Source organism: Sinocyclocheilus anshuiensis, unplaced genomic scaffold (genome assembly GCF_001515605.1).
Source record: "Sinocyclocheilus anshuiensis isolate Anshui unplaced genomic scaffold, SAMN03320099.WGS_v1.1 scaffold1503, whole genome shotgun sequence".
NCBI lineage: Eukaryota > Metazoa > Chordata > Actinopteri > Cypriniformes > Cyprinidae > Sinocyclocheilus > Sinocyclocheilus anshuiensis.
In genome coordinates, this window is record NW_015554170.1 from 212,210 (window position 1) to 229,225 (window position 17,016).

Sequence of the window (17,016 nt, forward strand, 5' to 3'; positions counted from 1 at the left end):
CTGATGTTTTGTCAGACTGAAAAGCCTTCATGTAAAAACCTCAATTGATCCAGATGAGCTCAATCCAAGAGAAAGCTCGATCAGATTGAAAGAAGTGGGGTAGACCTGAAATAATTTAATCAACGGGGGAAAAAATAAGCATGCAAATGCTTGAATCTGACCGTTTTCTGAATCAGATTCAAAAACACTTCAGAAATGCAGTTCTGTGCTGTGTGTGTTTACATAGGTTTTATGACTTATGAACGTACTGTATATACAGTGTGTTTATTTACATCTCATACATTATGAACTAGTCAGTGGATGAGACTGAATATCTACTAAATATTTGCTAAAAAAGCTCTTCTAACAGATATGTGACCCTGGACCACAAAACCAGTCATAAGGGTCAATTTTTCAAAATTGAGATTTATACATCATCTGAAAGCTGAATAAATAAGCTATCCATTGATGTATGGTTTGTTAGGATAGGACAGGATATTTGGCCGAGATACAACTATTTGAAAATCTGGAATCTGAGGGTGCAAAAAAATCTAAATATTGAGAAAATCTCCTTTAAAGTTGTCCAAATGAAGTTCTTAGCAATGCATATTACTAATCAAAAATGAAGTTTGATATATTTATGGTAGGAAATTTACAAAATATCTTAATGGAACATGATCTTTACTTAATATGCTAATGATTTTTGGCATAAAAGAAAAATCGATAATTTTGACCCATACAATGTTTTTTTGTCTATTGCTACAAATATACCCCAGCGACTTAAGACTGCTTTTGTGCTCCAGGATCACATATGTCAGCAGTCTTGTTAGAAATGTCATCGTGGGGAAAACACGGTACTGACGGTAGCTCTGATTACATTATTGCAGTGGCTTTCACCAGTTCAGACTAAAGTTTTGTTTTTAATACATGTAATGCAAATGTAAACCTATTTGTAAATCAGATTGAAACTTTCACGGTTCATTTACACAGAACTTTCAGAATCTGAAATCGGACTGGTTGTAACTTGTTAAAGGGATAGTTCGCCCAAAAATGAAAATTCTGTCATTAATTACTCACCCTCGTGTCGTTCCAAAACCATAAGACCTTCGTTCATCTTCGGAACACAAATTAAGATATTTTTGATGAAATCCGAGAGCTCTCTGACCCTCCCATAGACAGCAATGCAACTGAAATGTTCCCAGGCCCAGAAACATAGTAAGGACATCAGTAAAATAGTCCATGTGACATCAGTGGTTCAACCCTAATTTTACGAAGCTATTCTCGTAAAATTAAAGTTAATTTTTGTTCTGAAGATGATCAAAGGTCTTACAGGTTTGGAACGACACGAGGGTGAGTAATGAATGACATAATTTTTATTTTGGGGTGAACTATCCCTTTAATATCAGGAGTGGACAGCTTTAGGTTCAGCACGTTTCTGCTGGTCTGTGTTTTGTTGTAGATGTGATGGATCAGCACAGAGTGCTTCACGCCGGTTGTCTGGTGTCAGGGGTCCGAACCCCCCCCATCCGCCGCAACAGCAAACTGGCCAGCCTGGGACGCATCTTCAAGCCCTGGAAGTGGAGGAAAAAGAAAAATGAAAAACTGAGACAGGGCTCTACAGGTGAGTTAGGAAAAGCATTTCAGCTTTCATGCTATTACATTATATTACTGTAATTTCAGTAGTAAAAGTAATAGTTCCATTTCTAGATTCTGACAGGTTAATGCTAAATGTAAGAAAAATTGTTCAAGCAACAGTGTGATTAATTGAAATATCAGCAGGGGAGACTGTGGTCTCATGCCTACAGTTCAATAAACAAGAAGTCAATATTGAGTAACTTACATTTTAAACAGTAAAATAGTGCAACTTACTTTGTCTTTATTTGTCCACAGTGCTGATCATTTCTAAGCAGAATGGTAGTGTTTTTTTCCCCTGAATGAGTCTAAACTGGTTGAATGAGTGATTCAGTGACTCAGTCATAAACATCTACTGGCGTAATATAATCTGCAGAAATACTCTGAAAAATCCTCACCTAGTGCATGAACTGATAGACTGTCAGAAACAGACGAGTAACAGGTAAAAGCTGTTTGTTTAGTCAAAAACGTTTTTCTTATTAATTACACCACACATGTTGTCAATTGACATAAACTTGTATTGAACACTGATCATTCCTTTAATAAAATGATGAAATTAAGTGTAATAATTTTACCGTTTAATTAAAGCTACAAGACCTAGAGCAAAGGTTCTCAACCTTTCTGACATTTTTAATGTACAGAAACGAAGAGTGCAAATTTTTTATTAAATATTTTATTAAATAATTAAAATTAGTTTAATTAAATATTTAGATGTTTATATAAATATTTATTTAAAACATTATTTAAATGTAATTGCTTAGATTTATATAAAAATCTTTTATAATAATAATAATAATAATAATAATAAAGTAATTAAATAAAATACTTATAAATTAATAAATTCCACAATTACAAATGTTTTAAAATAAGCAATAAAATTAAAGGTCAAGCTTTATTTTGAAAAAAAGAGGAACAACTAAAGACTGATATCATAGACATTTTTATAATAAATATACATCTTTCTAGTTATGTCAAGCTCTAAAATATTTTATCTGATAGAAACTGCAATCTGTGAGAAAATAATTATAATAATGATTAATGAGTAAATAATTATTATACAACCATTATTACCAATGAATTGTAATGACTTTTCTGGTAATTTGTGATTACAGGGTTTTAAAATAATAATAATAATAATAATTATTATTATTATTATTATTATTATTATTATTATTATTATTATTATTATTATTATTATTATTATTATTATTATTATTATTATTATTATTATTATTATTATTATTATTATTTTAAAACCCTGTAATCACAAATTACCAGAAAAGTCATTACAATTCATTGGTAATAATGGTTGTATAATAATTATTTACTCATTAATCATTATTATAATTATTTTCTCACAGATTGCAGTTTCTATCAGATAAAATATTTTAGAGCTTGACATAACTAGAAAGATGTATATTTATTATAAAAATGTCTATGATATCAGTCTTTAGTTGTTCCTCTTTTTTTCAAAATAAAGCTTGACCTTTAATTTTATTGCTTATTGTTTGTTGAATAAAAGAGTTCCAATGTCAAACTGAATAAATGTGTTAATGGTGTTAAACATTTTTTTACATTGCTAAACATTTTTAATTTATCGCATGCAATAAATTAATTTTGATAGTGTTGATTTTTATAATTGATTCTCAGTATCTCTCGTACACTGCTTGATTTAGAGACTGAAGGACTGTAGTGTTAGTGTTTGTGTTCAGTGAGATCTATATTTGACTCTGTCTGATGGTATCTGCAGGGCTGGAGAGGAAAGTGCCCAGCAGGCAGAATCGTGACGATCTTGTCAGGAAGGGCCTGGCAGAGGCTGGCATGGGTGAGAAACATCACTCTTCAGCTCCCCGCTGTCAGCAGCAGCGTGCAGGCGTAACGTTAGCGAGATCACCTGCTCCTGTTTGACCACCAGCAGAGTTAGGAGGCTTTTATGAGAACGTGATGACAGCCGTTTTTCCCGTGCTTGCAGAGTCTGGCCTGGCGTGTGGCGTGAGTCCAGACGAGGCAGGAGCCCCAGCGCTGGACGAGTCTGACGGAGAGGAACGCGAGGATGAGCCCATGGCTCCGCTGGCCAGCAACACCGAGGATCTCGGGTCTGATGAGGACAATCTGTCCGCAGGTCAGGATCCGTGAACGCAGGGCCTTCTGCAAAACGGATGACTGAGAGCCAACATGGAGTGAAAATTGATGCTGTTAACTCTATCACAGTTGCAGTGTTTCTACAATAATGTTTTTGTAATTTAGTGCTCTGGTGGGTGAACTTGACCAAGACCACTTGATTTTTCCAAGTTGTAAATAAAACAAAGATTATTGGAGAATGTTATACAAGGAAATACTTAAGTCTTTCTACTTCAACATTTAATTCAATGTGTCATTTGTCATTTCTTTGTCATTATTTGTGAAATTTGTTAGCAATTTCTGAGAGAAAATGATTTTAAAGTAAAGAATACACCAAATTTTTTCAGTGCAAGTCCTGGTCAAAAAGCCAAAAACTAGGCCAGTGGAAAGGAGCAGATGCCCCACAATGCACTGCAAACTCACATTAATGGACAAAAACAATTTCCATATGATTTCTTTCTTTACTTATTTATTTATTGTTGAATATTCAGTTTCAGAAATATGACTCATTAGGGAAGCAAAATAGGTTGCACATCATCTTGATACTGACACTGAAAAAAATGAGTGTATAAACAGTTTTCATTTAGAAATTGCTAAAATAAATGACAAGAAATGGCAAGTGACACACTGAAGTGAACATGAAATAAAGACTAAAACAATATTTTCTTTTAAGACATACTCCAAAAATCTCTTTTTAAAAAAAAAAAGTGTAATATATGTTAGAATTGATATGTATGCAGGTTATGCACATTTTCGCTTTGTCTTTTTGTATGATTTTTTTTTTTGTAACAAGTGATGACTCATTCATATGTTGAAAACGGACAAATCTGTTGTCTTCACTTGTGAAAAATAAATTTACTAAAACGAATTTGAAAAAAACATTTATTTCATGCTAAGCATACTACAAATACAGTTACATATTTATGTACTTGATAAAAATACCCTGCAGTAGTGCTTTTGTTATACTAAACTGGAAAACTTAAAGTCTGCTAAACTGGAACAACTAATTTTGTGCTTAATGCACTTGAATTGTGCAACATTAGTCCTGAAGTCCAACTAAAGATATACGGAAGTGTATTTGATTGTGCTAAAGTGTACTTCAGGTACACTTTAAATATCTTGCATTTAAAGACTGATAATATTCAAAGACCATGCAATCCTCATCAATAGTGACATTAAAACACATTTTAGGCTTAATATTAAGAAATGTGCACAAGCAGTACTGCAAATAAAGTTTAATTATGATTTTTATATCAGTAAGTCTCGAGCGATATGTTAGTAAATTTGTCGATCGATTTGAACTATACTTAGTATGAAATAAATGTATTTGAAATATATGACTTTTTTTACTAGGCTTGACAGAATGAGCTGTGCTGAATTAGCACTAGGTGGTGGCAGAGATTACAGAACGCTCTTTTCTGGCCTGATCTCTTTACAGCGCGAGACGCCACAGGGATGATAGACACAGAAGGGGAACTTGAACAAAGTGAGGATGAGGAGACCTGTGTCGATGCCTCAAACAGAGGGGCCAGTGTGGGGCCCCCTGAGGCCCCTGAGTGCCATGAGCAGAAAAAAGAGGAGGCGCCACTCAGAGAAGTCCACACTCCTCCAGCCAAACCTCCTGTGAAGCTGCTTACTAGACCGGGCAGCCTCGACAGTCCGTATCAATTTATCAGATGCATGTATAATAGTTTTCTAGATTTGTTCAGAAGAGTGCTTGTTTTAAGTAATAATGAAATTAAATTAGTCACAACAGTTTTTATTTTTGCTCTTGTCCGTTAGGTACCCACTCTAATCAGAGCAGGCCCGCTCCTGCCACGCTGCCCAGGAACTTCACCCTGCCCAAAGATGCCCTGCGGGGCAGGATCTCCACTCCCACCGGCTCCCCTCACTTAGGTCTGATGCCCCCTAGCTGCATCATCGAGGAACTGCACCGTGCGCTGGCCACCAAACACCGGCAGGACAGGTGAGACACTCACGCGGGACAGTCCTTCAGGAATCATTTATCCAGATTCCCTAATCATTTATTAAAAGCACCATATAGATGTAGTTCTGTCATGACAACTCTCGGAGGGATTGGCATGGTAATGTACATGACAATGTTAATGTATTTGGTCTTGGCGGAACAGATCTGCTACGCTGCTGCTGCAGCAGAGCAAGTACAGAGACTTGCTACTGCTAATACATCCACAACATGCTGCTGTGAGCATGTAAGAAATACTGCTGCTGTACATATAACACATATGAATCACCTCGTAGCAGATCAATACAGGTGGAGTTGGGGAAGGTGGAGGGTTTCTGAAGCAAGCTGCACTGCTACGGCAAGCACTAGTTATATATTTGAATGTTGAGCAGCGAGCTCATTGGCTACCGATACAGGAGAGAACCAATCAGCTGTGCCATGTGATAATGATGTCATTAGGTCAGATTGAGTACCTATTGGACTGCGCCGTCTAGAGTTTCATGCCAGAACTCTGTATTTCATATGAATTTTGTGATACGCAGTCACATGATAGGTACATTACTGTTCAAAGGTTGGGGTCAGTAAGATATTTTAATGTTTTTCAAAATAAGTCTCACCAGAACTGCATTTATTTGACCAAAAAAATACAAAAATATTATTACAATTTAAAATAGCGTTTTTCTATGCGAGTATCAGTTAAACTGTAACTGACTGCTGTGATCAAAGCTGAATTTTCAGCATCATTACTCCAGTCTTCAGTGTCACATGATCCTTCAGAAATTATTCTAATATGCTGATTTGCTGCTCAAAAAACATTTCTGATTTTTATCAATGTTGAAAACGGTTGTACTGCCAAATGTTTTCGTGGAAATCATGATTAGTTTTATTTTTCAGAATTCTTTGATGAATAGAAACTTCAAAAGAATAGCATTTATTTGAAATAGAAATGGTAATTTGTAGTCACTTTTGATTAATTTAATGTGTCTTTGCTGAATAAAAGTATTAATGTTCTTCAACAACAACAACAACAGCAACAAAAGTTTCTGACCCCAAACTTTATTAAACAGTAATGTGTCATTGTGCATTGAAAATAATTTTTTTTAAACATAATTTGTGCATGTGGCAATTTAATGATGGCACCTTGCTATTATAAAATGTATCACAACATGTTTGACTGCTGACCGGTTGGGTTCTCACATACTATTCCTGTAGTGTGACTTCTCAGGTATAAACATGGTACATTTAACTGTATTTAACCCTCAGATGAGACAGTATGGGAAATCAAACACAGTCAGGGAGTTCAGATGCATTAACCATTTTTTCAGTCATTTTGTACACGCACATTTATGCTTTTGCATAGTTTCCATAGTAAGGAGATCCGTAGCTCACCCAGACGGCGTTCGGATGGACGGCTGTCCCGCACCGCCAGCACTGAGAATGAGCCGAGCGAAGAGGTGCAGAACAAACAAGAGGCCGAAGAGAACAAGGAGAACATGCGTCTGGATGAATACTACAGTGACCAGGACAGCTGGAACGAGTCCGTCATCTCTGGTCTGTTGCTTTGTGCTGATTGTGGACATCAGTGTTAAATAAGAATCTTTTTTTTTTTTTTTTACATTAGCTACTTAACAATATTTGCAAAGTGTCTGTTTAATAAAACAAAAATTGAAAATGTCTAAAAAGGACAGACTATCGTTATTAGTATTGCTTACACTTAGAGTTGGGGATTCAAACTGAGATTTGGGATCAGTGTTATTTTAGCATTATTTATATATAGTATTCATTAATATATTGGAATATATCTTAATTCAGTCAATAGTGTAATATTTTAAATTATTTTATTTTAATATTTTCAGTTTTAGTGCTTTTGTTTTGGGTGTTTCTCACTGTAATTAGTATTTATATTCATAAAATATATATATATATATATATATATATATGAACATGCCTGGCCCTTGTTGGTCCATTTTACCCTCATAAATGATCATATGAACATGTGTTTGGGTCTGTGCAGGTACACTTCCACGACGAATAAGAAAAGAGCTTCTGGCAGTAAAGCTGCGTAACAGACCCAGCAAACAGGAGCTGGAGGACAGGAACATCTTCCCTGTGCGCAGTGATCAGGAACGCCAGGAGATCCGCCAGCAGATTGAAATGAAGCTTGCCAAGTGAGTCTGGTTATTCCATGTCCTGCCATACTGATGCTGCGAAGGTGGATTAAAGTTTCATTCACATTTAATATACACTACTGATCAAAAGTTTGGGTCGGTAAGATTTTTTAAAAGAAATGAATACTTTTATTCCCCAAGGATACATTCGTTTAATTTAAAAGTTCTTCTGAACTTTCTATTCACAGAAAATATTCATCAGCACTTGCTGTTTTCAACATTTTCGTTGCTTTAGTGCCCTGATTTTACATTAGACATCCAGTACGGACACAATGCAGAAGTAAAATTGCTTGTCACACAAAAGTAAACAAAAATGCTAAAAGATATGGGAATTTTTTGTCCCTTTTAATTAAATGTTCATACGTTTATTTTCCCATCCTGCCAGTGCATTATTTTATGGTTAGTTGCATGTTATTATTTGCTTTTAGCGTTGTTTTCCCCCTGCTGTCTGCAATCAGAACAGACCTGTGACCAATTTTTGAGGACTACTAGTTTTAAAGGTGGTCTGAATGACTCGTGCATTGGAAACAAATGGAGAAAACAAACTTTTTAGGACTGTATTGTGTAGATGTACGTTATAATTTAGCTTTGGAAAGTGTATGTACTATTAGGGTTAAGGAACATTTTGTTAAAGAATACTCTGCCTTAAAAATGAAAATTCGGTCGTTATTAACTAACCCTTGGGCTTTCATGGAACACAAAAATGGATATCCTTGAAAAATTGCTATGTTGCACTATGAGATATTGGTGATTTCTGGTTCGTGTTGCATCGGGGTTTTTTTTTTTTTAGCCATCAATTTAATGACCATGCAGTACATGTGTGCGTACAGTACTTACAATACATATGAACTGCATGTCAACCAGTAGGGGGAGCTATAACATGTCTATTTCTGTGAAACCCAAGCAAATGATCACACACTAGTATTGCCACCCTTTGTTTTCTGTGGGATTTGAGTCAGCAGACTGGATGAGGTTGGCGAAACCTTGATTCTCAAGTCAGTGAAGCGTTTTTGTGTTCATTTTAAGTTTGTGTGATTTTGAGGTGGGCTTTGGATCATTGTTCTGCTAGAAGATTCAACCATGGCCAAGGCTTCCTGATAGTCAGTCAGCTGTGTTAGCATGTACTGGTAGTTTATGATATCATGTCTCCCCCTCACAAGCTGTCCGGGGGCCTTTGAATGAAAAATACGCCACACATCCATCAGTATACTTCACAGGGACCTTTTAGTTGTTAGAACTTCTGTCTGTGCCAAATCCATTCCTAGTTGTGTCTCCAAAAAGCTTTTTTGGCCTAATTTCTCTAAAGAGTTCCACTAAAAGTTCCAGTAATGTTTGGCAAACTGTAGGTGCATGAGTTTGTTATTTGATGGTAGCAAAAGCTTTTTTATAGTAACCCTCCCAAACAAGTTGTGGTTATGTAGGTGGCGTCTGATGTTTTGGAGATTTTCTGAACCCAAGACCAACTAATGTCTGCAATTCCTCAACTGTGATCCTTACAGATTTTTTATGAGTATATGGATATTTTTGTGCCGTGAAAAATGATCTATTAAATCAGTTAAAAAAACAGACAGTGGGGCGGGTGTTTCAAAAGGTAAACGGTTTAGATATTTAAGGGCGTCACAGATTTGCATAGAGCAATAGTCAGATAAACCTCTTTTTGTCTGGCTCTCCAGAAAACTTTAAGCTAGCTTTTAGGGTAGCCAGATGTCCTCTGTTTCCTGGGAAATACAGGACCTTCCCATGCAAAACAGGACATCTGCTTACCGTAAGAGGTTTGAAAGCCATTTCATTTAGAGAAAAAAACAATCAACACAGTCTTTGCAAGCCTGCTCATTCTTAGTGGTATTTTTATTCTCGCTTTGAATTTCGTTTCTTGGAGACCACCTTCAGGCATCCTCATGGGATGGGCTCATTTATCATTTATGTTTCTTGCTTAAGTTGTTCAAGTCATTAACTGGTTATGCCTCCTCAGTGACTGCGTAATAAACAGCAATTTCTGCCAGTGTCCTCTAGGTTCCACTGTATTCATCCTCCTCAGCTGTAATTATAAGTGAGCTAATAAAATATTAATGAGAATGGTGTGTGTAATCCCAATGGCTGTAAATAACTGGAGAGTTGCTGGAGAAAGAGGAACAGAGCAAAGACTGCTAACCGGCCACTGTCTAATGGACGCTTCTACTAAGCAACTGCTTCCTTTACTAAAGCTGGACTGATTTTTCTAACCATGCTTTCTCTGTATGCTCAAGACACACATGCACATTGAATTGTTTTGCACTGATTAGATGATCCACAAGGTGGCAGCACTGATGCTAGGTGTTGTTTTGCGGTCAAACAAGAAACGGATGAGAAGGAAAAACTCTAGCAACAAACCAGTGGAGAATGAAACAACAATAGGTTGCCACATTTGTGTCAGGGGGTTCAGATATTCACAAAACTCTACTTTAAAAGAATATAAGATAGATAGATACATTTAAATGATACATTTTTGTCATATTTAATTTCTGAAGAGAAATAGTGCAGGAACTGGATAAAGATGATACTTTGAAAGGTTATGTGAAAGGCATATGTTGTGTGCTTTGGGCTTTAGTGACTTAAGTCAGCAAAGTCCCTCCTACATCTGTGGGATTATTTTACCCATTGCATTGCCCCCTAGGTGATCACCGTTACATAGTTTAGGTAAGTACGAGCTAGGGCTGAAACGATTTGTCAACATTTTCCACAGCGTTGAAAATAAAAATTTAAGTGAAGTGGCATGTAGCCAAGTGTGGTAATCCATGCTAACCCATGTGCTCTGCATTTAACCCATCCAAGTACACACACAGCAGTGAGTAGTGAACATTTGATCTCATATGACCTAATATAAGGGCCTGCAATAACACAGTCTGACCAGTGTGGTGCTGTAGCGCAAGACTGTAATTCGGCAATCCAAAAAAAGAAGACACTTATGAGACATGCAAACAATGCCAAACCAGTAGAGTGTCACGATGGTGATGCTACAGTGACGGAGTGAGGAGACATAGGGGAATCCGTGAAGTAAGTCTTTATTTACACAAAATCAAAGCAAAGCACACGTAGCAGAGTGGATAGACAAACAATACAGGATGCTAGACATGGAAAGACACAGGGCTTAAGTAATGGGACTAATCAAGGAAATTAACGGGAACCAGCTGAAACATATGAACATAATTGACACGAGGGAGAAACTAGGTAATGGGGAGAACATGGGTAGAAAAACACAAGACACGGGAACACAGGACTGACTTTTCTCCCCCCTCCCGGGGGAGACTCGGGGACTCAGGGGCTGGAGCCGACACTGGAGTGGGCTCAGGGGCTGGAGCCGGCACTGGAGCGGGCTCAGGGTCTGGAGCCAACAGTCGCTTCCTCCTTAAATTCCTCCCTTGACTTGGGGTTAAGGATTGTGCAGCTGTTAGCTGAGGGCTTGAGAGTGAACCGACCGGCGGGCTTGACAATGGAACCGCCGGCGGGCCTGATTCTGGAACGGCCGACAGGCTTGAGAATGCCGCGGCCGGCAGCCTTGACATTGGAGCGGCCGGCGGGCTTGAGAGTGCCGCGGGCAACAATGGAACCGCTGGCGGGCCTGACTTCAGAATGGCCAGCAGGCTTGACTTCGGAGCTGCCGGTGGGCTTGACATCGGAGCGGCCGGCGGGCTTGACTGCTGAGCAGCCGGCGGGCTTGAGAGTGCAGCGGCCGGCGGCCTTGATTTCCGAGCGGCCGGCAGGCTTGACTGAGGAATGGCCGACTGACTTGACTGAGGAGCAGTTCTGGATCAGGGCTGGATGCTCTCCAGACACCGGAGGATCCCTTCCCTCCAGCATAGTCCAGTGGTGTCTGGGAGGTCCACGGGGCGATGGTAATTGACCCCGATCCAGAACAGAGAATTCAGCGTGGCATCATCAAATGCTATCCTAGCCGCGAGCCCGCAGAATTCCATGGCAAACTCAACAAAGGGGAGATCCCTACGGGAACAAAAACACTTTTAAAAAACGGAAAAAAAACACGGGGAGAAGAGGCACCGCTCACTTTTTGCTGGTCCGGTATTCTGTCACGATGCTGCTGCTACTGTGATGGAGCGAGGAGCAAAGGATCAAGGAGACGTAGGGGAATCCGTGAAGTAAGTCTTTATTTACACAAAATCAAAGCAAAGCACACGTAGTAGAGGGGGTAGACGAACATTACAGGATGCTAGACATGGAAAGACACAGGGCTTAAGTAATGGGACTAATCAAGGAAATTAACAGGAACCAGCTGAAACAAATGAGCATAATTGACACGAGGGAGAAGCTAGGTAATGGGGAGAACATGGGGAGAAAAACACAAGACACGGGAACACAGGACTGACGTAGAGTGTGGGAAAGTTTTACAAAACTACACACAGAAAATGCTGTCATGTGTGAAGGCCCAATAATCACAGGCAAGTTATTTTTTATTCTTTGGTTAGGGGTAAAAATAAGATTGATATACACAAGCAGTGCTTTAAGAGCGACGTTTAGATGAACATGTAAATATAAGCTATGCACTTTCCTTAAAATACCGAAATAAACACACAACAAACATGACAGAGCTGAGAAAGCAGCAGTTAAGAAAGCATCGGATCATAGTGATGTGGATGTCTGCACCAGCTGTTCGCTCCAGTCACGTCACGTTTATTTATGTAACACTTTCTGCAAAGGATTGCTTTAAAGCAAGCAGCTTTATGATATTAAACTTGAAAATAGCAGTGTCAGTGTCAAGTTCAGTTATAATTTCAACTTTATTTCCTGCTATAATGCAGCTCTATATGTATATATAGAATATGCAATATTTTAACGAATCTGAATAATCGATCAAAGCTGATTAATCTGTGAAATAACTGACGATTAGTCGATTAATCATTCTGGCTTGCTTGGTCAGGGACCCTTAATTTCCAGCTATATTGTCGACTTGATTGCACAGATACTATATGAACTAAACTGAACTGGACAGTGACATCACTAAATCAATGATGAACTGACTTTAACTGCAAATTGAGTGTTTACTGTTGTCCTTTTGCATTACTACACACTATTTTCCTATTTAATACTGTAAAGCTGCTTTGACACAATCTGTATTGTTAAATGCGTTACATAAATAAAGGTGACTTGACTTGACTAGTAATCGTTGAACTAATCAATTATGAAAATAATCATTCGTTGCAGCCCTAGTACGAGCACATTTCCTAAACAAGGTCTGTAGTACAAACAGCGTGAGTCTGTGGTTAGCGGTTTGTTCACGAGCAAGCAAGCAACTCCAAGCAAAATAGATAGTCCTGCCCCAACCTCCATTAGTTGACGCGTCAGAGTAATGTTGTGAACATGTCAAATAAATGTTTTCAAATAAAATTCCTGACAGCTTAATGTCTTTAAGTTACTCTAGTCTACTGAACCTCAGTGGTGTGTAATTAGCATGTACTAATTACATGTGGAGCTATGATGAGTTCGGCAGAGGTCTCACCTTCCTCTGTCATTCTCTCTTGATGCTTGTTACCATGTGACAGGTTTCGGAGGAAAATTACCTTTGTGTCGTGTGATGCCACAGATTTTCTATGTAAACACACACAGTATTTCACACTTCTGTGACAAATTTGTCAGTAATAAGAAGGATGTTGCTCTTTTTTAGGTTCAAAGCACTAAGGCTTTTAGAAACAAAATCTGAGATCAGAAGATGTTCTGGGAAACTGTGATCAGCTACATTTCAATGGTCGTTTATAATCTTTAGTTCACTGTTGGCCATCTGTTGTTGGAATCTGGATGTTCAGAACTGAAATGTTGCCTATATAGACACGGTTCGGCTGAAGGGTTACGCTGTGTCATGTTGTTACAGGTGTAAGTATACAGGGAACCCCTCTGGAGTCCAGTCTCCTCTGAGCCACTCTCGGATGGGAGTCTGAGACGGGCCGCACACAAACAGCTTATGTAAGGCCTCCGCTTACGCAACCAAGCGCTTGCAGATTGATCGCGGACACAATTGTGAGGATGAACTCTACTGAGTGGTTAAGAGAAATGGATCCTAGGTCAGATCATGCCACAGGGTGTTAGGATTTCATATTGATATGTGTGTGTGTGTGTGTGTGTGTGTCAGAACCCATGAACTTCATCACTGTACTCAATCAGCACATGATGGGCTTCACATGATGTTGGTTTTGGGTGTGACATAATGTCTAGAGTGGTCACTTTCCACAATAATTGCTCAACAACTGGATTTTCTGACTTGAAGTGATAGCATGTGAAAAACTCACAGCCAGAATGCAAGAGTGTTCTGAGTGGATGTTACAACAAACTGATTTGAGGTAACATTTGAAGACATTCTGTCTTTCAAAGCTGCCTTTATTTAGAGGTAGTTAACTAAATTAAACATCGGCTAACAAAATGTTTTTACTTTTGTCTTAAGTGAAACTCGTATTTTCATATTATAGCTAATTCAGCTTTTGTTTATGGTAACATTAATTTGTAAAAAGCCAAAAAAGTAACAAAAAAAAAATACTAGTTCATGTGGACCGATGTGCATGATTAAATACAATACAGTTTTTTTCCCCAGAGGTTTTTATAATAATATTAATAATAATAATAATAATTATTATTATTGTTTGTTATTTATGAATAATTAATTTATATAAAAGTTTTTGTCTTTGGGAAAATAATATTTTAATATATATTTACTGTATATATATATATATAATATACATACACAAAATAGCAACGGAGTGTCTTTAAAAACCCTCTTTTGTGCAGAACTACTTCCTTCCGCGGCGGATTCAAATATAAATTTGACAGTTTAACAGCTGAGCCCAAACCTCCGTTACTAATTCCAAAACGTCACTTTAGAACTAGTAATGAAGGAACATTGAGTTGATTCATTAAAAGCTTATTGTATTACTGAATAACATTAATAACTAATACATATATCTATAACAAATTAGAGTTTTTTGTTTTGTTTTGTTTTTTAAATCTGTTCATATTTTAATTGTTTTCTAGTGTATTCCAGCCTTTAGGTGTAACACTGTAACTTTAAGTATGAACATTAGTAACAGTGAACATATAATAAGAAACAATTAAATAAATAATAAGCAACCTGGATCCACCAGGAGTCTGTGGCGAAGTTGAACGCAACAATTAGAGATTTATAATTTTTTTTCGATTATTCACTAATTTTCTCTTAATCATTATACAATGTATTAATGTAATGTTATTATAAAGTGTTACTAAGAAAATCAATTTTTTGTTATTGTTGTTTTACACTTGGGTTGGCTGGGGGTCTGGTTGGGGATCCCTGGACCTGTAAATGTTGAACCCCCTTGAACTAGATCAATGTTTTTCATACAGAAATAAAAGGAGATGCTTGGATGACCAGATATGAAGGGAACTTTATGATGGTATTGAATTACTCTTAGGGTGTTACAGGAAGAAACTCAAGAAATGAGTGCGTAATGAAAGCATGTGAACAGCTCTCATGACCCATGCGCTCAGCAGTGAGTCAGACTGTGAGAAGCAGAAAGCCCACAGCAGAGGATCCAGAGCGGACCGGCCGGCCATGTAACTGGAGCTCTGTGAGCGCACTGGGTAAACACAGGTGTCGGCTCCCCCCCGTCGCAATGACCGCAGGGGAGCCGTGTGTACCATACACATCGTCTCCTTTGTTCAGTGCTGGGAAATCATCTCTCACAAGAATGACTAGTCAACAGAAATCTGATGCCCTCTTTTCAGCAGAAGCCAAACATGCTGCTCTGACCATTTGTTCTGGGTACCAAGAGGAAGCTTTTATTGCTGTGAGGCTGTTGGTTAATAGCTCAGAAGACTTAATGGGATCTTAATCATGTTTCATTGAAGTATCGATCATTTGGTCTTGAAAGAATTTGAAGAAAACTGTTGTTCATATTGCAATCTCTGAATTTGGAGACTGTGGCGAATCTGACACAGAAAGTCTTTAAGTGACGTGCAAAACTTACATTGCCCTCTTAATGATATCTAGGTGAAACAATTTGAGAGATCTCACTTTCCATTTTAATTTCTTTGAGTATACGTCGATGCTGTACCAAAAGGCAGTTTATATATTGACCTATATTTGCATCTAACTCGTGGAAAAAAAAAATTGTCAATCAATCTTTGGTTATGATGGAAGCGCGCTGGCACCATCTGCTCCAAACAGAGCAGATTAAATTATACAGCTTGATTAACAGAGCCATCAAAATATCCCAGCACAATGTTACATTTACAGTAAAACGTCTCAGGTTACTTATGTAACCATGGTTCCCTGAGTTGGGAACGAGACATTGCGTCCTCTAGGGGTCGCTATGGGGAACGCCTCGTCGTGACCCGTGTCTGAAGCATACATTGAAAAAACACCAACAACACGTTGGCTGGCGACAGCCATGACATCCCTACCGGTGCGACTATAGTATAAATAGGCACCGGGAGAACACATCATCCACTTCTTCGTCTGAAGCTTGCGTCCGAAGCATGGCAAGAAACCTAGAGGACACAGTGTCTCGTTCCCTACTCAGGGAACCATGGTTACATAAGTAACCTGAGACGTTCCCTTTCATGGGAACTTCGAACTGCAAGGCAGTGCTCTGATATACAGCATTGAAGTTACATAAACATGATGAGATTTTGCCAAAACTATTTGCTCTGGAACAAATAATAAATTAATGAGACCAAAGACTGCTCGTTAGATTTACCCAAAACAAATGATATCTCATGTTTAATCACTATAGTGTGGTCAGAGACAGCGGTAAATTCCAGAAGATCTGACCGAGGTGAAGCGCTCTCTCCGTGGGTTTATGAGCGCTGAACTTCCGCTGATGTCCTGGAGCTCACAACTCCGAAAACGTCGAAGCAAATTTTCAAATAGACGTTATCTTTATTAACAAACCACATAATTGAAGTCCAAACAAGTACATTCTCGCCTAAAATTAAATTCCGTGGCACAAAACAGTATTATATTTTAAATTATAGTGGATTTGGGCATCCGCCATGACACTTTCTGTGAGAAACACGGCAACTTCGGCAAGCGGAGTGATACAAACGATGAAACGGCTGCTGGAGTTCTGTTGGACTCTAATATCGCACTCTCATCAGCCAATCAGATTCGAGGACCAGAAAGAACTGTTGTATAAA

General features: G+C 38.2%; 1 protein-coding gene across 1 annotated transcript in view; it reads left to right on the forward strand.

Moving 5' to 3' along the window:
* The window catches only part of LOC107670936 (phosphatase and actin regulator 3-like), a 71,941-nt gene that overhangs the window by 34,867 nt on the left and 20,058 nt on the right, over positions 1 to 17,016 (forward strand). The window contains exons 2-8 of the mRNA XM_016463760.1: positions 1,439 to 1,600; positions 3,362 to 3,436; positions 3,584 to 3,733; positions 5,171 to 5,389; positions 5,515 to 5,698; positions 7,056 to 7,246; positions 7,710 to 7,863. Of these exons, the coding sequence (XP_016319246.1) occupies positions 1,439 to 1,600; positions 3,362 to 3,436; positions 3,584 to 3,733; positions 5,171 to 5,389; positions 5,515 to 5,698; positions 7,056 to 7,246; positions 7,710 to 7,863 (1,135 nt within the window). The remainder of the gene's footprint in view (positions 1 to 1,438; positions 1,601 to 3,361; positions 3,437 to 3,583; positions 3,734 to 5,170; positions 5,390 to 5,514; positions 5,699 to 7,055; positions 7,247 to 7,709; positions 7,864 to 17,016) is intronic.